Raw genomic sequence first — 22,844 nt, forward strand, 5'->3', positions numbered from 1 at the left:
TGCTTGATTATCGAGACTTCATTAACACTGATGCTTTTATTTTATTTCTTGATTTTTTTAAGGCATTTGATACTGTTGAACATACCTTTTTATTTGAAATCTTAGATTTTTTAGGTTTTGGGAGTAACTTCTGTAAAATAATTAAGATGTTTTATACTGACATATATAGCTCTGTGACCCTGAATCCTAGTATAACTCCTAGGTTTGAAGTGCTCCGCGGTATTAGGCAGGGATGTCCGATTTCTCCCAAACTGTTTATTCTAGCCACCCAATCACTTATAATGCTCATTAATCACAACCCGACTTGCATGGGATCTCAATATTTGACAAGGAATTTAAAATTTGTCAATTTGCAGACGACACAGCAATCCTTTTAAGGAATAAATTCATGGTTGATGTTGCCCTTGATTCAATCTCGATTTTCTCTAAAGCTTCAGGATTAACCCTCAATATTAAAAAATGTGAGCTACTTCCCATTCACTCATCAACGGATTTCATCATCTCTTCAATTGAGGTTAAAGCTGAAGTGAAATATCTAGGAATAGTTTTATCTAAAAATGCTATTAGAAGGGAAGACGTTACATTTTCTAACCGTTTAATAGATATGAAGAAATCTTTGAGTCGCTGGCTTACCAGAGATCTCACCATCTTTGGTAGAGTAACTCTGTCTAAATCAGAAGGTATTTCCAAAGTAATTTATCCATGTCACTCCCTGTATGTTTCTTCCGATAATGTTAAGAAAGCCAATTCAATTGTTTTCCAATTGTGAGGTGGCTGATGAGACTCTGGAACACATGTTCTTTTTTTGCCCCGTGTCTAACAGCTTCTGGTCTGAGATACATAATTGGCTGTCACTTAAAATGGATAATATCCCTACTCTCACCTTGCCACACATCCTCTTTTATATGGATAATATAGATTCATCAGTATCAGACTTACTCAATATGATTATTCTAATGGGTAAAACATTGCAGTAAGTGGAGGTGTTCTAAGCCTTCCTTTGTTTGGTTTATACATGACTTTAAATTTTTTTTTCCTCACTGAAAAAGATCAAATCTACTAAGATTGCAAGGAAAATGTGTAGTGACATATCTAGGGAACTACTGTTTTGATTAGTCTCTCCTTGTGTACCGCTCTAAATGTTAATTTTACGTTCCCTAGCCTTTTTGCTTTTGACTTGTGTATTTTAAGCAGCTCCCCCTTTTTGTTTTATTCTTTGTTGTTTCTTTTGATTAGGTAATTCCTTCTTGTACATTGACAACATTTGTATTGTATATACGCATGTATATCCTTTTCCCCAACGAGAGTTTTGTATGTTGGTGCTTTTTTGTCAATAAAAAAAAACAAAAAAAACACTATACTCGACAGCAGCTAACGTTAGCCTACCGCTAGCTAGTAGCTGGAATTAACACGTATGTAACAATCTGCAGCTGCCGTCGGAGAAACAACACATTTGCGTTCAATGAAACTGGTAAACTACAGTCTCGTGGTGCATTTGAAGTTATTGTAAATGTCCTTTTCCCATCTGGTGGTTGTTTTTGTCGTTCAACAGCAATTAACTAGTTAAATAAGTTATTATTGTTATACATTATTATTAAATCATTTAATTTTGACCATATGGCCTTAGCAATAAACAAGCTGTTCTTTAATGTCACCAACTGTTGTTTAGTACCCTTTTCTTACAAAGCATCGGTTCAGGCACCATTAATTATGTATGTGATTAATTCATCACAGAGTGTGTAATTAATTAGATTTGATTTTTTAATCAATTGACAGCCCTAATTTGAACACCTGACCTTCTGTTTTCCCATCATTCTCTTATCACTCTAAGCTATCTGACCTTACACCAAAGTAATGTTTTTAGCTTATTTGTCTCTTTTGCTTAGTGTATTGGCCCTCAAAACTAGATGGGACACATAGGATATGAACACCGAACCTTTTGTTTTTAAGTCATTCTCTTATCTGTCTAAGCTATGTGACCTGACAGAACAGTTTCCGATTTCGGCATATTCGTCTCTTTAACTTAGGACATTGGAACTCAAAACTTCCTGAAACATGTAAGATTTGAACACTCAACCTTCTGTCTTCCAATCAAAAGCTTATTACCCTAAAGCTAGCTGACCTGACACAATGATTATGTTTTTGTAAAAAAGTCATAGTATAGCATGTTGAAAAAAAAAGTGATTAAAAAGTCATAGTATAGTACGTTGAAAAAAGTCATATTATAGCATGTCAAAAAAAGTCATACTATAATATGTCGGAAAAAGATATGAAATAGTCAGGAATAGTATGTCGAAAAAAGTGATAAAAATGTCATATGTTGAAAAAAGTGATTAAGAAAGTTATAGTATAGGATGTTGAAAAGAGTGATAAAAAGTCATAGTATAGTATGTCAAAAAACGTGATAAAAAAGTCATAGTATAGTATGTTGAAAAAAATTATACAAAAGTCATAGTATAGCATGTCCAAAACAATTGATAAATAAGTAATAGTATATAGCATGTCGAAAAAAGTCATAATATTGTTTGTCGAAAAAATTGATAAATAAGTCAAAGTATAGCATGTCCAAAAAAATAATAAAAAAGTTGTAGCATAGCATGTCGAAAAAAGTGATAAAAAAAGTCATAGTATAGCATGTCCAAAATAATTGATAAATAAGTAATAGTATATAGCATGTCGAAAAAAAATTATAAAAAAGTCATAGTATAGCATGTCAAAAAAAGTGATAAAAAAAAGTCATAGTATGTATCTCTCCAAAGCAACAGGTTGGGAAAGAGACTGACAGGAACACAATTTTTCTTCTACATCTATTTGTATTCCTTATTATTGCAATCTAATTGCACCCTATAGGATTTGAACACTCTAATCATTTGTCTCTTTCACTTAGTATATTGGACATTCCAGTCATACTCTGATTACCCTAAGCTAGCTGGCCTGTCAAACAGGTTTATGTTTTTGGCATATTTGTCTCTTTCACTAATGTATTGGATCTCAAAACTAAATAAGACATATAGGATTTGAACACCAAACCTTCTGTCTTTGAAGCATTCTCTTATCACCCTAAGCTATCTTACCTGACATAGAACTGACTGATTTTGGGATATTCGTCTCTTTAACGTAGGACATTGGCCCTCAAAACTTCCTGAAACATGTAAGATTAGACCTTTCGTCTGACACAAAGTTTGTTTTCGTAAAAAAGTCATAGTATAGTATGTCAAAAAAAGTTATAAAAACATCATAGTATAGTACGTCAATAAATCATAAAAACATCATAGTATACTATGTAGAAAATAGCCATAGTAAAGTATGTCGAAAAAAGTCATGAAAACTTCATAGTATAGTATGCCAAATAAGTCATAATACAGTATGTCGAAAAAAGTCATAGTATAGCATTCATAAAGAAGTTTATCATATTTTAGTGTAGCTGTGCATATGCTATGAATCACCTTTAAATGAGTATTTGTTCAGTAATTTGTTATAAATTGCTGGGCTTGCAGAGTTTGATTCAGTATTACTTACAATGCATGCTTTTTTTCTGGGTATACTCTACATTCTTTTACTAAATGTTTCTGTGTTGTAAATCTTTATTCATACTTTCTCATGTACAGAAAGAGAAATAGAGATCTGACACATTTCCTTCTTTCCAAACATTTTAATTTGAAAGTCTTAACATTTATTTGAGCTAAATATTTTTGCAAGAATTTACTCAGGGTGTGTGTATTTTCTTCCCCTAAAAGAGAGAATCAGATTATAACACTTCATTTTACTACCTCAAAAACTGCAACCCAATAGCTGGGGAAGTCTTTGGTGTTGTTGGGTTTTTCTCCTGATATGAGGTGTAACATCTTCCCTGTGTTCCCCTCCCTCTGTTTCTTCCTCTTCCTGACTGAAGTTCAACAGGACTATGGGAATGATTACTGAGGAGCATTCTCCAACCGTCCTCCTCTCCTCTCCTCACCTCACCTCCCTCCACTCCTCCCTCTGTGCCCTGTACATAAGACTAAAAACTGAGTTGTTTGAAATTGATAAATTATTTCTTCGACGCCTCCATATTTCCTGATGGATAATTACTCCTGGCCCCGGTGTTTGACCTCTAACCCTGCAGCAGTGGTTTTTAAATTTTGTTTCTACAGAGACCTTTTTTTCTAAATGACTCTTGCGACAAACACTTCATTTTTCGTTTGATCTTCTGTCAAATTATTTGGATTTTTTAAGCAATCTCACAGCATGGGAAATTTAAAGGTATTTAAAGCTCATTTAAAGTTAACAAGTGATTTTAGTCAACTCTGTGTCCTCATTTAGGTCTGGTGTAAGTTTTTAGAAACATTCGCACCAGATTTAAGTCTTCATGAACACAGTCTGTGATTCCTTATTTAAATAGAAACTGGATTCATTTCGACTATCAGTTAACTTTCTTGATAGATTTGGATCGTTAATCTGGCTGCTTCATCATTTACAGTCTCTGAGACAAAAATGGATTAGCTTACCTTCCCACATAACAATAACAAAACCCCAAAACGCTGCTGCGATGATCACCACCACTGATCTCAGTGACATCTGTCAACAAATTCTCGTGCACACAATGGTTTGCTGCACAGCCTCCGCTTCAAGCTCAAATCTCTACGAAAAAATAATTTTTGTAGAGATTTTTTAAAGCCTGATGGCTTTAAAAAACACTAAATAGTGATGAATTGCTTTGATGCTGATTAGCTGCATTTATTATTGAACAACCCCTCTATTTGTACATCTCATGTACTGCTAATGTGACCCAGATGTGATCTTTTCATTTCTGGAAAAATGATCAGATCTGGGCAATATTGGGTAGCCCACAAACGAAATGTCATTAACACACTTCCTCATTAACCAAAACGTTTGGACTATCGTAGGTCTCAAATCTGCATGTGCAACTGTTACAAAACAATTGTTTTGTAACCTTTTAACAGCACACTGCCTCCTTATTGCTTTTAAGTGATGGTCGGCATTTAAGGTGGTTTAGTCCAAACGTCAGCCTTAACATTGCTCCATGTTCCCCTTGGTGGTGGTTTTATGTTAGCTGCGGTGATCCAGAAACATTCAGTCAAACTGACCCTAAATGTTCCCACCACCCCAGTCCAACCCCTGCCTCACGGCGGCTACCAGCCCTATAACCAGCCGTACAACCCTGCTGCAGTGGCTTACAACAACGACCAAGGAGGCGAAGACGAAGAGGAGGAGGAGGAGGAGGAGGGAGAGGAAGAGCAGGACCCCTATTACCGTGGTTACCCACCTCAGTACTACCCCCAACAGCCCTCACAACTGGCTCATGGCCACCATGGTTACCGCTCGAGCCCCACCCACTCTGAGGACACGGAGGTGAGGTCGCCGGGCGTCGCCAGGAGGTTTTCACGTGATGTCGTCGTCATGGAGGAGAGTGAGGAGGGAGGACTTTAGAGGAAGGATGGACTCACCTAAAGTGCTTGAGCCCCGCACACCACAACACACACACACTGATATTCACACATGGAAACAAATCAGACATTGACACACACACACACACACACACACACACACACACACACACACACACACACACACACACACACACAGTCCCCCATCTGAAACTATGGTGAGAGCCTCCCCCACCTCCCTGTGTATCCAGTGGTTTGCTCCATCTGGTGAAACAATGTAAATAGCTCTGTGGACTCTTGTATATCTCTGTGAAAAAGGGGGGTCCGAAAAGTGCCTGATCTATGTTTGCATCGTCCAGTGGTAATGTAAAGGTAAGACCGGTTTCTTCCCATCTCACAGCTGAATTCAGGACTAAGCCCTTCTTTTTGTGTGAAGCTGCATGTCTCCTGCGCATCTTGTTTTGGTTGTATGTAACTAGCTAGATTATTTTACAATTCAAATGGAGAACGTTGAGCTGGCAACATTTGTAAAGTTACAGGCTGCTTTTTATAATGATGAATCACGATTCCCCGCCTTCCATGCTGTCTTTATGTCCTTCTTGTCTTCTTGTTCTTGAAGTGATTTTCTCCATACAGTATTGTGTTAAGTTTGCTTCTTTTTACCAACTCTTATTGGAGTTGATGCCCCTAAATTAACTGTAGAAGCATACCATTTCTGTTAAGTTTAATATTACCTTAACAATGTGGAACACAATCAAATGTATTGCTTTTTTTATTCACAGAAGATCTGACTTCCATCACATTTTGTCCTGCAATATTTCCTTCTGTTGCTACATAATGAACGAGGTCTGTTCTGGGTTTTAATACTCAGATTCTGTGCTGTTTGTCTCGTTTTGCTGCCTCAGTTTGTTTCGTTTATTGTTCTTATGCAGCCGGGCCTGATTACTGTGGAAGCCGCTTGCTCACTGATTGACCTCTGACCCCCTGCTGGAATGAGACCTCCAGTTATTATTAAATACAGTCAGCTGGCTCTCAGTTAAACCAATTAGGATACACAAGTGTAAACTTTACCCCTCCTGCACTGCAGTCTGAAAAAAGAAGCTCTAAACTAAAAGTTGAGCTGTGAGCTAGCCCTGGTCTATTTGAGAAACTGTCAAAATTGAACAGATTTAATAAGGAATGTGTCTCGCCTCCACACCCCTTAGTACAATATGAACTTATTTATTTTGTATTTTTGATTTTATAACCAATAAATCTGTAATGAGACTATAAAATGTGTTTTAGCTCATTTGTTCAACTTTAATGACATGAAAAGGTCAAACTTCAATTAGCTGTTACACCATTTATGTAAAAAAAACTACTTGACAAGAACAGGTTTATTAAATTGTTTATTAGCCATAAACACAATTGATTTATTCTTTAACAACACTTTGGACATTTCTAACACACTGACAAGACTAACCACACTGATGGCCTGAATGTCGTCATAGTAACACATTAATTGGGGTTTTACTGTGAACCCACAAACCTACAAAGGCAGGACCGGCTAACAGATGTCATTTTTATTGGCCAGATCGGATCATTTCATGGTTGTATGATGAGAGGAAAACTCACAGAATCGGATTTTCTCTGATCAGAGCTGAGCCACATGGTGAAATCTCAAGCTGTTTCTGGATAATTCAGGTCTGCTGTCGAGGGTTATACAACTAACAGCGAGGTATATTGTGTGTAGAGGAGCACAGAGTTTGTGTTGATGATGTTGGCATCCCGGGTTATGACTTGTGTTTTCAAACAGATAACATCTCGGCGCAAATCCTTAGCATCATAATGAGAAATATTATTGAGGATGCTGTTGCTTTCAGCGTTGCGTGCTTTGGTCACGTCGGGCAGCCTCGATTTCATTTCATTTTGTAGTCTTCAGGTCTGTGGAGAAAACATAAGACAACGCATTAGTATGGGGAGGCATAAGAGTCTGGGAAAAGAACCGATTACAAGGAAAAACATGGAGAGAAAGTGACAGATGACAAACCACGCACATCTTATCTTTTCTTTGCAAAATGAGACCAGACACAGCATCCTATTTTTGTGTTTTTTCCCCTTTAATTTTGAGCAGAGATTGCAGCAGACAGATATTATCAGGGCATGCTGTATTGGGTTTGATACAAAGTAGAAAAATGTTAGCAGTTGTAATAGCTCTGCCACCAAGTTGTCGATGTTCTGCGTCTGAGCACCGTGTGTGTGTGTGTGTGTGTGTGTGTGTGTGTGTGTGTGTGTCGCATATCGAATAATAATCTTTTGCTCCAACGTTTTCTGAGGGAATATTAACTTTGTTTAATAAAGGGTAACAATTGAGTCGCCCTCGATGACCTCAACCCCATCTCCCCTGACACACACACACACACACACACACACACACACACACAGATCAGGAAAATTAATATGCCAGAGTGTGAGTGAATATTAACTAGGCTAAGGCCCATCCCTTAAATAAACCAGGATTAGCTTGACCTTGGCGACCACACAGCGACAGGCCTGAGCACACGCACTGATTGGCTGAGCAGATTGGACCAGTAAACAATAAGAAGTGGCTCATTTATCACCATGCGCACACACACTCTGACAGTGATGCTGAACGTAATGCAGACATGCTGTACGTGTCTGTACAAGGCACAAACACTAAGAGGACAGTAACTGAATGAAAACAGTTTTTGGCTCAGAGCCCTCTGAGTGGGATCACTTAATAAATTCGAACCAAATGTGGGTTATGTTTGAAGTACCAGATGGAGGGGTTACCCCATCAGAATCACTGAAATGCTGTCAGCATTGTAGTAATTTTTAGGATAATTTGTAGACACTAAAATTACAACAAAGCATCTCAATTGCCTCTTGTGGCAACCCACCATGCAGACTTGGTTTTAGATGTTCAGGTTTTGAGAGTCTGAGATTTCTGCTGCCACCCCAATACAATGGAGGTGAAAGAAATGTAGTGCTTCACAGCATTGAAATATCACATTTAGAAAAAAAAATTCAACAGCAGCTTTGTTTAAAAAAAATAATGTCAACGTCCCTATTGCTCTGGATAATCTACAGAACATGCTGTCCAGTAATAGTTGGGACTATTTCTTCTTTTTCTGGATTGGCCAGGGTGACTGGGACATAATTTCTTGAACGATGTGCTGCTATTCAATCTTTCTGTAACCATAAACAAACCTCCATTCACCTCCATTGGGTTGGGCTGGAGGCTGGAGGAGACATTTTGGACATGGACAAATAAAACCCAAACTATCTGCATGGCTGGTTAACTCTAGATGTATGAGAATTCTATTATTTGGCTCAACTGACTCTAATATCATGACAAATGGTTCTGTCATTCCACTCATCATCTCAAGCCAAGAATTGTTTGCAAAATCAATAACGTAATAAACACAATTCAAAAGCAACTCCACAAAATTGCATGTACAACCCATGATGGACAATGTAGAGAAACACATAGAAGTTGCATGACTGAGTTCCACAGTACTCACATTCTGTAGAGTCAAAGTGTATTGACTGCATTAACAGCGGTGTTACTGTATATTAGACTGTGATGCAGCTAAAAGTTGAGCCACAAGGTGTAAAGCTGTTTCTATTTACCACTTTGTCTTTTTTACGAGAGGACCAGCAGTCACAACCTGAGCAGTTCAAATTAAGAAAACCAGTGGACGTGGGTGTTATAATGAGATGTGGATGATGAGGACCAACCCTGCCCTGGATAAAGAGCTACGAATGGCTGGCTGTCTGGATGGATGAATGTTAGTGATGAGCGGGTGGAAGATAGAAAGCTCTCAGTCAACCTGTCAGAATGACGTTTACTACAGGTGAAGCCAGAGAAATGCAACAGGACGACATTCTCATGATCAGCAAGCCACGGGTCACAATGTCAGTCCAGACAATACCCGACTCAAAAAGTCATGAATAGGATTATGCCAAATAGCAGATGCTCTCCTCACACCCCACAGAGAAACCTCATACGTACAAAGAGGAAGTGGTGGCTGCTGACTTTCCCAACGTTTGTGTCATTTTACCATTTATATTGAAATGCACAACAACTAGGCCGGGGAGAAACACAGAAAGTTTTGCAATACAAAGATTCTGTTAAACAATACAACTGAACTGCTGACACACATCTACAGAGCACAAGCTGAGATGCCTGTTATATTGCATTGCCCTTCAGTTATATGTTTGATAATAGCATAAAGTACTATGGCCTTAATTTATAAAGCTCACAAGGCACTACAGCATTCAGCCATCAGAGCACAACACAGGAAACACCACAAAGACTTTTATCTATACTGAATAAAAATGTCAACATGGGGAAAAAGGGTCATATATTTAAGTACTACTACTATATGTGAGTTCCTATGACTGGATTCCCACAGGAGCAGTATCACGTGAGTTTTTAACCTTAGATTTTATTCCAAAGAATCAAGTGGCTGCTCGTCCAACAGCCAGTCTTTGTTCTCTGTGCCTCATGTCACATACTGACAGCTCTCTGTTGGCTGACTTGCATTCACACCACAGCCACATGTGTTTGTAGTTACAATAAAAAATATTGCATCTTATTTTTTTCATGCATGATTGAAGTGCCAGAGTGAAACTGGCCACAAAAAGGGGGTCTGCACGCTTTAGAATTGGATCCATTAATACATATGTTGTGTAGTAAACTGTGTAAAAGCGTCTGCACTGTTCACTGCTGAAGGTCGGGCCAGGGCAATACGTGAGTCCCTCCTTACTCATTAACATAACAGACTGTACTGCGCTGGTTAATGGTCAGTGACACGCCACCTACTGTGGCTCTCCTCTAAAGTCAAGTTCACCGTATCGTTGGTACCTTCACCATCTGCTGTCAGATTTTTAAAGCTGTATTTCGTTTGAATGCAAAATACAAAAATGTATGCGTTAATCTCGGACAGGTTTTCAGTACCCGTTTTAGAGTATTTGAAATAATGATTTCTTTTTAAAGATATAACAGCATAAAATATTCCAAATAATCTAATGCTATTGTATGACAACTACTGTATCCCAAAGGCAGGGTGTTTGGTATACACAAAGAGGGTGTGAGAAGTAGAAATGTGACATGGTACTCAGATCAACATCGCCTCCTTCTGCCTGTTCCTCATCAGCACAAGACACAGAAATATGATTGTGTGTTTGTGTGTGCAAAGGATGAAAAGATGAAGAAAGGATTCCTAAGCGAGAAATTTTTAAAAGCATGTCAATGTAAAGTATGGCAATTAAAAAAGTCACTAGAAGGTAGACGTTATGGGTTAGCATTACCACAAATGTTTACATTTGGAATTTTCTGTTTAGTTCAGTCAATTGAATACAAATAGCACTAAATAGTAAGTATGCATTTTTGTATATTATACGGGTATATTTGATCTGTATTAGCATTTATAAGTGTGCACTGTGTACATAGACAGTGTCATTAGTGTGTTTGAGAAGAGACTGTATGAGTGTTTGTGTTTCTACATACGGTGTCCACAGCCTGGGGAAGGTGTCTATCTCCTCTTGCGTGTACTCGCTGAGTTTCCTGGGGATTTCTCTGGGCTGCGGCAGCTCCTCCGTCAGGTTGGCTCGGATGTCGTCTGGCAGCTCCTAGTGAGGGGTGGACAGAGGAGACATTGAAATTAAACTGTAAAATGTGGGCAGGACAAGAAATTCCAGGAGAAAGGGAGGAAATGAGACCGATAACAGAAAAAGAAGCTGAGAATAAAGAAGAAGTTACCATTTCCACTTTCCAAAATACTCACAGGCAACTTTACAGTGCCTGAACTGCTCTGAATTGGAGATGAGACTGCAGACATTCACAAGGCTCAGGAAGCCATCTGCTTGTAATTAGGGATGCACACTGCACAACATCAATTCTGATGGTGTATATCAAGTCAGGACCAAAATAGAACGACAGGTATCTGACTTCCCTCACTTCTATATTCTGACATCAAACACCTCATGGATTACATTACAAGTCAAAACTCAAACATCTGATTTTCTTCCAATGCCTGGAATTAATAATGTTCTCTCACATGGATAAAAATTACATCCAGTTAATATTTGGGCAGGCCGCCAAGGTCAATTAACAGTCTGTCAAGTCCTTTTTTATTTATTTATTTATTGCAGAAGCTGTGATGTGTGACGCCGGTTGTTCACGCCAACATCATTTTAAAACAATCATAAATGAATGTTACCAAATGCCTGCAGATCACCGCACCACCTTAGCTGCTAAATGCTTCACTATGTTACACATGCTGGTTGCTAACTAAGTCCGTCTGCTGTTTGGTCCTGAGCAGTGTACAGTGGCTTTTTAGAGTTTTGTTGCTGAAAACATCTGTCTGGTGCAACTCAAAAAAATGCTGATGAGGGCAGTGAGAGTGAACCAAAACAGTGAAGTTGCGGGTCGTAAAACCGAAACAAAAAGCTGAAAGAACTCCGCACAACTGAGGCGAACTGAGTCGGCTGATCTTGCTCTGTGGGTTTGTCACTGTGACACTTTCACATAAACACAGGCATTTGACCCGTTGTTAAAATAAAAATATTGACTGATACAGCTTTAAGTTATAGAAGCGTGAGAACGAGTTAAAGTGCTTCTGAAACAACCGCACAACCAGAGGGAACACACACACACACACACACACACACACACACACACACACACACACACAGAGACAATGTAGATGAAGAAAAGGACTAATACTTTCCTCCATCAAGGGAAAGAATCACGTTGAACTACATATATTAATTTTATAGTAATTAATTGATATTAATTGTAAAGGTGACCTGGAGGAATAAAACTGGTTAATTATTTTGTGTCAGTGTCTGCAAAATTATATCAGTGCTCCTCATAATGTGCCCTCTTTCTGATTGTCCTTAATAAGCCTGGTTAATTAAGGTGTAAGGGTGGCAGTCTGAAGACCCCTCAGCTCGGAGAGATACGGAGAAACTGCACTTACGTCATCAGGAAAGATGTGTAATCGTTGCATCATGGTGCGGCGGTGCAGATTCCTTGGCAGCATACCGTAAACCGCTAACTTCACAATCTGGTGACGAGAAGCACGTTGAAAAGGTTGACATACAATCAGCTCACTGTTTTTCTTTTCTTTTTTAAGCCAGTGTCTATAGCAACCGTACATACTTTTTTTTCACATTTGCATCCAAAACGGTTTCTCGATGTGAGGTTGGTTGCACAAATGTGAATTCGACTTGGAGAGAGTTACTGGACTGAGACATTGGAGAGAGATGTTGGACAGAGGCTGCGCTGACAAATCATTCTCTTCGCTCGCCAACCTCATTATAACTAAACCACCGACAGGACACACGTACAGTATGTGGTCACCGGCTGAACTAAAACCTGCATCATCTAAGAGCCAACAGCAGAGAAAATGTCTCTTCTAGTTTTAAACTACAGAATGGAAACCAGTACAGGTCATTCACCAACGTTTAGGGTTTCCCACATAACAAGAGCAATTCCACAGTATTTTTATAGCCTACGTGAGCCACACGTGGAAAAAGTCTACAAACCCCTTGTGTATGGCCCTCATTCTGCTGTTGCAGTTGACATGTTAAACGATTCTGAACAGCCCTGTTGCTAGTGTGCAACATCCAATCACTTCTGATCCGTGAAGCTCAGTATTCAGGTTAAACACCCCTTCTGTTCCTTTGATTAGTCTGATGTCTGCTGTTGTAGAATACAGATCGAGCAGGAAAAGGTCAGACAAATGCTAAAATGAGGCCATAGACAATAATCTAATGCAACAGTAAACAAATATAATAGTAGACAAATAGATCTTAGCACAATGCATGTGAAGACTTGCAAGTGGTAAAAACAAACCTAACTAACCCAACACAATGCAAGTGTTAGTGGATATGAGCCACAGGAGCAGCACCCTGCGCCCACTGTGAGATGTCAATCAACATTTTATAAGATATAAAAGACCCTGTCTGTGGCACAAAACTGCAGTAACTCTAAGGACCCCGTAGGAGTCCCGGACCCCATGTTGAAGATCTCTGGTCTAAAGGTTCATGAGTGGGCGGTTTCTCTCTTGTGACAAAGCCTCCATGTTTTGCAACACAGACGTCAAGTGCCAGTGGTTCGTCAAGTACAGTACGAAGGTCACATCAAGTTCTAAATGTCAGTATAACTGCATATGCAGCGCAATGAAGTGTCCGTAAACCTGAAACCACGAATATGCAACACAACCAAAACCCCAGGAGTTATCTTTGAACTGGCATTCTTGTACCAAGTTTCAAAACGCACCAACCACCACCACCAGTCTAAATCCACTGCAGTTTAATCGCTGTTCTCTGCACTTCATATTAATATGCATGAGCAGCACATATGAAGGAAGGGATAAATGTCAAACCACGAAGCACCTGCTCTACATAGCATGTAGCAGACAAAGAAATGAGACTAATCTCAATCCCCAAGAATGTGGGTTAAATCACACATACAGTATAATAATAAAAAAAATCATGGTGTAGGGAATGTGACTGTGGAACATCTGAGGTTTTAGAATTCTTTCTAAATAATAATTTAAAAAAATGGAGAATACTGATGATGACACTTACAGCTTTTGGGTCTTTTTGGTGCAGCTGGGTAGCTGTGACCTGTTTAAATCCACCTGGATACCTTTAGAGAAAAAGACAAGCTCGGTCAGTCCTTGTTTCTTTGAACATGTACAGTGGAGCAAAAAAGTATTTAGTCAGCCACCAACTGTGCAAGTTCTCCCACTTAAAAAGATGAGAGGCCTGTAATTTTCATCATAGGTACACTTGAACTATGAGAGACAAAATGAGAAAAAAAAATCCAGAAAATCACATTGTAGGATTTTTAATGAATTTATTTGCAAATTATGGTGGAAAATAAGTATTTGGTCAATAACAAAAGTTAATCTTAATACTTTGTTGGCAATGACAGAGGTCAAACGTTTTCTGTAAGTCTTCACAAGGTTTTCACACACTGTTGCTGGTATTTTGGCCCATTCCTCCATGCAGATCTCCTCTAGAGCAGTGATGTTTTGGGGCTGTCGCTGGGCAACACAGACTTTCAACTCCCTCCAAAGATTTTCTATGGGGTTGAGATCTGGAGACTGGCTAGGCCACTCCAGGACCTTGAAATGCTTCTTACGAAGCCACTCCTTCGTTGCCCGGGCAGTGTGTTTGGGATCATTGTCATGCTGAAAGACCCAGCCACGTTTCATCTTCAATGCCCTTGCTGATGGAAGGAGGTTTTCACTCAAAATCTCATGATACATGGCCCCATTCATTCTTTCCTTTACACGGATCAGTCGTCCTGGTCCCTTTGCAGAAAAACAGCCCCAAAGCATGATGTTTCCACCCCCATGCTTCACAGTAGGTATGGTGTTCTTTGGATGCAACTCAGCATTCTTTCCCCTCCAAACATGACGAGTTGAGTTTTTACCAAAAAGTTCTATTTTGGTTTCATTTGACCATATGACATTCTCCCAATCCTCTTCTGGATCATCCAAATGCTCACTAGCAAACTCCAGACAGGCCTGGACATGTACTGGCTTAAGCAGGGGGACACGTCTGGCACTGCAGGATTTGAGTCCCTGGCGGCGTAGTGTGTTACTGATGGTAGCCTTTGTTACTTTGGTCCCAGCTCTCTGCAGGTCATTCACTAGGTCCGCCCGTGTGGTTCTGGGATTTTTGCTCACCGTTCTTGTGATCATTTTGACCCCACAGGGTGAGATCTTGCGTGGAGCCCCGGATCGAGGGAGATTATTAGTGGTCTTGTATGTCTTCCATTTTCTTATAATTTCTCCCACAGTTGATTTCTTCACACCAAGCTGCTTACCTATTGCAGATTCAGTCTTCCCAGCCTGGTGCAGGTCTACAATTTAGTTTCTGGTGTCCTTTGACAGCTCTTTGGTCTTGGCCATTGTGGAGTTTGGAGTGTGACTGTTTGAGGTTGTGGACAGGTGTCTTTTATACTGATAACAAGTTCAAACAGGTGCCATTAATACAGGTAACAAGTGGAGGACAGAGGAGCCTCTTAAAGAAGAAGTTACAGGTCTGTGAGAGCCAGAAATCTTGCTTGTTTGTAGGTGACCAAATACTTATTGTCCCGAGGAATTTGCAAATAAATTCATTAAAAATCCTACAATGTGATTTTCTGGATTTTTTTTCTCATTTTGTCTCTCATAGTTGAAGTGTACCTATGATGAAAATTACAGGCCTCTCTCATCTTTTTAAGTTGGAGAACTTGCACAATTGGTGGCTGACTAAATATTTTTTTGTCCCACTGTATCAGATGACATGAGACCATTTTTCTCTAACATCCCTAAAACTTCTCTGGTTTACAGCTATTAGATATATATGAAAATAAAAGTATACATATGCCGTTACCAGACATGACAATATCTTCTTCTAAACAACTGATGAATATATTAAAGAGCGTTCTGTTTTTATTCTGCAAATCTAAATCACATACTTTTTTCTCTTTTAAACAAAGGAAATATATTAGCTACTTGTGGAAAATGGAAATGCATTGTAACGGCTTTTCAGCAGTTAAGGGATATTAGAGCATCTAACGCAGACCCTACCGTGTGCCCCTTTAAAGTGCTGTATTACAAGCAAACCTTAGAGAAATACAAAACTAACCACGCCCAATCTCTAATGCGAAGGCACTAAGTACTATGCAGGAAATCGGTCATTTAAACCAAACAGTTTGTTGTAAATCTGTGAGTCAAGAATAAAAAATCAACATAACTAACTGACCACAAGAGTTTTAGTATAGACTATGAATGTGGCTACTGAGACACTGAGACATGCTTTTCTTGAAAATTTTCTGAGTGGTTCATGGGCATTGAAGAACAAAGACAAATTGGAAACAGAGGAAAAACGTAAAGGAAATGTGAAGTATCATATGAGGGAGTATGCACTTACCCTGTGTGTGATGAGTAGACTTTCTGCTCCCATTTGTTTCCAGAGAAAGCTATGTGTTTGGTGTTTATTACTACTACATGGTCACCACAGTCACCTGCAAAGATGTTCAGAACAAGATATTTATTTTCAGGTGTATCATTATGGTAAAAATGATGAAAAGAAATAGTTGACTATTTCAACAAAGAGAGAGACAGACATGGCTGGTATGCCAATGATAATACCAAAAACAGCAGCTAGTTTGCTAGACTAATAAAGACTTATCCTCCCAAAAAACCTATTCCGACAATGTCACTGTATTAATGCTGTGTTCTGTTGTTTATCCTCTACTGCCATCATATGGCCGTTCCATGTCACAACAACCTTAAAGAGAGGGTTGTGGTTTAGAAAGAAATTGAGGTTTATACGTAGCGTAAGGGTTATATTACAGTTACTCATGACTTTATGTGTGTGTGTCCTGTGTCAGATTGGACTCCAACTCACTCAGTGCATGGTAGATAGGCTTGTGTTTCCCCTGTAATCTAACAGCACACATGGTCGCGATCTTTCCAGGAGGCTGCACTCTGGCATCGATCAGGAACCAGGAACGAGCAAAGGTCGCCCATTGCTGGAAGAAGAAAGAGAGAAAGCATGTGTTAAAAAAACTGACAGGCATGGGACCATCACAGGTTTAATGGTATGAAAAAGAAAAGAGACCTACATTTTCTGTGACAATGGCCTCTTCCTGAAAGACATTCTGACATGTCTTTCAGGTGATGGTGTGGCAGTGGATGTGACATATGCCTTTGGTGTGGAGACCTGGGTTCGACTCCCACTGTGATACATCAACCAATGTGTCCCTGAGCAAGACACTTAAGCCTTAGTTGCTCCAGAGGTGTGCAACCTCTGATATATAGCATTTGTAAGTCACTTTGGATAAAAGTGTCAGCTAAATGTAATGTAAAATGTCACAGTAGGGATAGCACAGGTGTAAGTAATACAACAAATGAGGCTGAGTTCCATTTAGCAGTTTCAGGGTCCTAGTATTGTGCATGCTTGCATTGTCATGGCTTACTCTTTAATACAAAGGAGTCATCATTAATAACACCTGTGCTTTTACTACTATGACAAGTGACAACCTGAACCTAAACCAAATAAAGCTTTTTAGGTTATCCACGAACCGGCAGTATCACACTAATTTACAGAACGCAACAAACACCACCATCCCAAATACACTGCTGGTCAATCCAAGTTCTCCTTTGTACTTTGCATTAACCACATATAAAGAACGGGATAAGTGTCTGCAAAAAAATCCTAAAAGGTATGTGGCAGACATAGAAATAACTGTATGATGATGATAGTGGGGGGGTGTGTGTGTGTGTGTGTGTGTGTGTGTGTGTGTGTGTGTATAATAACAGTTCAGATTCAGAATCGTTGGTGGTTTTCAGATGCTCGACTAAAAAGCCAGGACAATAAACTCTGACATAGAAATTAAAATCAAATCCCCTATTCCTTTTTTTCTATGTCATTTTCTTACCAAAGTTAAAATGAAAACAAAAACAAAGCTTTAAGCTAGCATCATTTGACTGTTGAGGTTTACAACGCGGTTTGACACCTGTGTATTTCGCGAACTGCTGAGGGCAGTTCACTTGTTAACGTTACATTACTAACCGTTACAATAAAATGTATACCGTTACATTAATATCACTCACACCGTGGCTAACGTTAGCTCGTTAGCAACGCACGTTAGCTAACGGCCTATTTGTGCTTTAGCGTTACATTAACCTAACGCACATAACGTTTAAATTGGGAGATAAAAATGTATAAGTTGTTACCTGGGCAGATCTAGAGAAACTTGACATTTCGATGAAACTACCAGCACATCCTCAAAACATTTGACCCTTAACCAACGTGAGTCACGGTCCGTTTGGTAATTTCTCTCAGTTGAAACACGATATGAGACTTCACTGTTCCTATATTACGGGGTTTATGGATATTTAGCTCATGTACCAACATATACCGCAATTTTATGGATACGCTCCAACTAAGTGTTAGTAAATCTCACGACACACTTTAAATAAATGCTCAAGGATAATTATTTTAGCATTCATTTAAGTTGCTGTCGAGTAATAGTTTCTACCCGGTCCTATTTTGACATCGCACCTCAACGTAGTTACCACACTTCCTTCCCACGACAGAAAGAGAGCGGGGAAATTTGACAGCCACTGGTTATTTGCTACAAAGCAACATTAGTTTTGACTAGTTATTGCACATTAGATACGGGGTAGTTTGTGACAGTTTGTTTCGCGAGTCAAAAAGCGGCTTATTTATCAAAACGTTATCGATCTAACCCAAAATGAGAACTTTAGAGGAGGTTCAGGCCACTCTGCAGATCGCCAAACTGAAAGAGGAAGATCTACAGAAAACAATTCACTGCCTGTCTTTTGGGGAAAACGTTTCATCTGCAGACTACTGCCTGATGGAGCTGGACGACACACTGTGCAAACACATAGAATCTGGGGACAGGTAAGGTATTAACAATGTGTATAAGCGTGCCTATGTGTAACACAGACACTAAGGTAACGTCATTGTTTGATGTAACTATGTTCTATGTTATCCTGTTCCGTCTGGTCATTTCATTAATATCTAAAAACATAATGTAGTCAGCTTATTTTGTGTAGATTGACTAATAGGCTAGACTAATAATAAGTAATAATTTTCGCAGTAGGCCTACTATTCATTTAAACCTGGAAAGAGCACGTCTGTAAACTACTATCTTTCCTTTCTTCTTTTTAACTTGTGTAACTCAAATTATTAAAGAACTTGTAATTGAGGATATTCTAATTTAAACTGATGTGCAGTGTAGTGGCCCAATATGCATTATCAGGATGGATGTAAAAATATGTAAATGTAATTAATGAATTATAACTAACAATCATTTTCCCTTTTTCCAGTCTAGTGATTCGAGGGGATACGGATGAGCGTGCCGTGCTCTGTAGTGGTGACAAGACCTATGATTTAAAAATAGCCGATACATCCAACATGCTGCTGTTTGTACCAGGATGCAGAACACCAGACCAACTAACCAACAGCCAGGAAAGCTCTCATGTGGTGCACACTCAGGTATGGAAAGGATACACTTTACCTGCCTGGTAAACTGTAACACCCACACAAACAGACCCAACCTACTGGGTAGTATATGCACAAAATGGTTAATTGCATTTATGACCTACATACACTAACAATACTGCTACTTCTGTTGTAGATCTGGGGATTTTGTAACAGCTACTGGGAACTGCGGAAACACCGTCCTAAACTGAAGAAATTGAAGAAGCTTTTAATGGAGAATCCTTATGAAGGACCTGCTTTAGGGGGGCAGGAGGAGAATACAGAAAACAGGGTAATTACATATTATACAGTGAAGTCATTTACCATCATATCCTGTAGGACTGTGTAGATATAGGTAAAGGGCTTATTAGAAGTTTATGGCTTTAAAACCATAGATGTTAGTAGAGCTGACTGAGATGACTGTTACATTTTGAGTGTGTCCCACTTCTTTTAAATGTCATTGTAGCTGTTAGTAAGTATGTGTTCCTCTGTTACCAGTACACAATGCAGGATCTGTTGGAGAGGATCCAGGCCAGTGAAGAGGAGCTAAAGACCCACTTAGAGACCATCCATGCCTGTCAGATAGATGGTAAACAGTGACATTTTTGAGTAATAACTACATGTACTATATTAATTGATAAAGTTGCTTTTGCTGAAAAGTAACAAATAGGTAGGAAATCATTGCCAATGTTGTGCTCCTGGGAGGTACAATGCAGTGAAGATGCTTTTATAAAAACAATTTCTCTATTCTTACCTATACTTAGTAATATAAAAAACAAAATGTATACTTACCAGGTGTTTAGAGAGAGCATTGTTTCTGTCTTCTAGGCTACTGGCGCATGTTGGACTTCGACTACGAGATGAAGCTGCTCGGTCATGTGACTCAGCTGGTAGATTCTGAGTCCTGGTCCTTCAACAAGGTTCCCCTTCAAACCAGTCTGGACGAGTTAGCTCCACTGGAACCCAAGTAAGTTAACAAATGTGATCCTCATGCTCATGCAACAGGAAAAGCAAAATATTAACAGTTTAAACTAAAAGAGTTGATTTTTTTGTGGTGTTGAGGCTAAGGCAACTCTCTGGGCATCTATTATGATGCTAGATAAGTCTTAGCCAGGTTCCAATAATGATTCTCTTCTTTACAGAGAGATGATCGAGCACTGCTTGAACTGCTATGGGAAACGCTTTACTGAAAACGGTAAAGAAAAACCGACCAAACTGAAGTTTTTTGAAGTAAATTGGTAGTAGAACCCTACATAATAATGTCACTATGAAGCTACACAGTACTAACATCTCTGTATCCTCCTTCCTCTATATAGACAACATTTTTTATGCACTGCATGAGGATAAAGTATGTCGGGGCACAGCGCTACTGCTGCTGCAAAACGCCATCAAGTTCAACCTGAAGGAGTTTCAGGAAGTCTGGCAGCAGAGCGTTCCAGAGGGCATGAACACAAGACTGGACCAACTAAAGGTTAGCCTGTACCTCTCTTATATACTTAGTTTTAATTATAATTTAATATAATTATATAGGACAGCCGACGATGTGAAAGGGGAGAGAGGGGGGGGATGACATGCAGCAAAGGGCCGCAGGTCGGAGTTGAACCTGTGCCCGCTGCAACAAGGACTGAGCCTGTGTAACCTGTGTAGCTATCCAGGCACCCCTCTTTTCTTTCTCTTCATGCTGTCTCTGGTTATAAAATAGCACAATGGGTTCATGCATAATTTATAAAAGTCAAATAGGTTGACTACAGTAGTAATATCTGATATTACTACTGTAGTTGTTTTTGACTCCTAGAAGCCATAGCGCTCTATGTCATAGAGCGCTATGGCTTCTAGGAGTCAAAAATCCATTTAAATCACCAGACTCTTCTTCTTATCTTATTGCTCATTTCTTTGCATGTGAGGATTTAGTTTCCATCTGCCTCTGACCTAGACTGAGAAAACATGAACAACAGTCTCAAATCATGCTCTTTTAATAAAAGAGCGACTTGCTGCAGTTGTTTTTCTCTGGTCATTCTTACTGACTCCTCTTGAGAAACTGGCTGCAGTGCTGACTGCGTTGTAAATCTTCCAGAGTGTCGCCCTGGTGGACCGCAACTCCCGTCCAGAGACCATCTCCCTGCTGCGGGTGGAGGATCTCTCAGAAGACACGCTGGAGCGTTTCAACCACCTCTTCACACTCAGAGAGAAATGGACAGAAGACGACATCACGCCATACATACAGTAGGTGTCATCCATTCAGGACATTATCGTAATAAAAGCAAAAGAATAACCATAATGACAGGAACCTTACCATTTATGTGAAATAAAAGTACATGAATTTGTCTAGTTGACATTAGTGAAAAAAACTAATCGCATAAGTTATACCTTTGGCTATCTGATAGATCATAATGTGTAATGCTTCCTCCCTCTTCTCCTCGTTCAGGGACCTGTGTGGAGAGAAACAGACCACTGGAGCTTTACTGACCAAATATGCTCGATCTTCAATGCAAAATGGGATCAAGGTCTTCAACTCCAGAAGGCCTGTGGCTACATGAACATGTGAACTGTCCAGTTCTGAATTATTTGACAATGAATGTGGTCATGTTATGTTAATTCCCAGAGTGACTATTATTTTACAAATCATTTTCCCTAAAACTATCTCACAGCAGTTTAAGTAGCTAGCTTGTAAAGTGTATGATAAAAATAACCACTTAAAGTTAAAGTTATAAAGTTTTTGTAACTAACACCAAACTTCAGTTTGCTTATTTCATGTTTTGTCTGTAAAAAAAATGCTCCATCTTGGTAATAAAAAAAGTAAACTGACGATTCAATTTCAGATAATTAGAATTATGACTAGAAACAATGCAAAATACCCACAAATGTATTGTTATTGATATCTGTTTTTTTGTAACTCTGGTCCACACCATAGACCACTCTAGTATAGTGGGTGGTGGTAATGCACTTTAAGAGTGTTGCCAACCCGCCCTTAAACAAGAGGAAGAAGAGGCAACAACAAGCCGCAGTCTGATTATTTAGCATGTCTGTACATGATTCTTGCCGTCTTTGTAATGACAATTTGCGAATAAAATGAACTCTTACGAATACCAATAGCATATTTAATCCAAGAAAGATAACTCAAGATCGTGTTGGGGGGGGGGGGTTCTGCTTTTGCATGATTGAGAGAATAGAAGATTGTTTTGTGATTTTTAGAAGATGGCAAGAAGCAGAGAAAGAAACAATTAGTCCAGAAGCATCAAATACTGGTTTCATATAAATAACCTGTTAGTATGGGAATAATAAACTGGGAGCTGTCGGCCTGTTCATCAGCATCATTCAGCTTTAATTTCTCATTGTTTCACTTCTTTTTGACATTTCTTTGTAAATAAACAGTGTGTTGTTACTACATATATCATTGTCATATCAGTGCTATTTTCCACGCAATGCAGA

General features: G+C 39.2%; 3 protein-coding genes across 3 annotated transcripts in view; 2 read left to right on the forward strand and 1 right to left on the reverse strand.

Moving 5' to 3' along the window:
- Window positions 1–6,646, forward strand: part of LOC144519018 (collagen alpha-1(XIV) chain-like) — a 150,535-nt gene extending 143,889 nt beyond the window's left edge. The window contains exon 48 of the mRNA XM_078251901.1: window positions 5,111–6,646. Coding sequence (XP_078108027.1) covers window positions 5,111–5,430 — 320 coding nt within the window. The 3' untranslated portion in view covers window positions 5,431–6,646. The remainder of the gene's footprint in view (window positions 1–5,110) is intronic.
- A 116-nt stretch (window positions 6,647–6,762) lies between these two features.
- On the reverse strand, window positions 6,763–18,252 carry mrpl13 (mitochondrial ribosomal protein L13). Its single transcript, XM_078253354.1, has 7 exons — window positions 18,143–18,252; window positions 16,812–16,935; window positions 16,332–16,425; window positions 13,992–14,052; window positions 12,377–12,463; window positions 10,903–11,024; window positions 6,763–7,310 (listed from the first exon to the last, which is right to left on the reverse strand). Exons 1-7 carry the CDS (start codon window positions 18,167–18,169, stop codon window positions 7,286–7,288), a joined length of 540 nt encoding a protein of 179 aa, XP_078109480.1. The 5' UTR covers window positions 18,170–18,252; the 3' UTR covers window positions 6,763–7,285.
- Window positions 18,253–18,479: 227 nt separating this feature from the next.
- On the forward strand, window positions 18,480–22,804 carry dscc1 (DNA replication and sister chromatid cohesion 1). Its single transcript, XM_078253352.1, has 9 exons — window positions 18,480–18,833; window positions 19,262–19,430; window positions 19,573–19,707; window positions 19,914–20,004; window positions 20,244–20,382; window positions 20,558–20,610; window positions 20,732–20,886; window positions 21,490–21,638; window positions 21,841–22,804. Exons 1-9 carry the CDS (start codon window positions 18,664–18,666, stop codon window positions 21,950–21,952), a joined length of 1,173 nt encoding a protein of 390 aa, XP_078109478.1. The 5' UTR covers window positions 18,480–18,663; the 3' UTR covers window positions 21,953–22,804.
- Window positions 22,805–22,844: the final 40 nt, after the last annotated feature.

Source organism: Sander vitreus, chromosome 6, assembly GCF_031162955.1.
Source record: "Sander vitreus isolate 19-12246 chromosome 6, sanVit1, whole genome shotgun sequence".
NCBI lineage: Eukaryota > Metazoa > Chordata > Actinopteri > Perciformes > Percidae > Sander > Sander vitreus.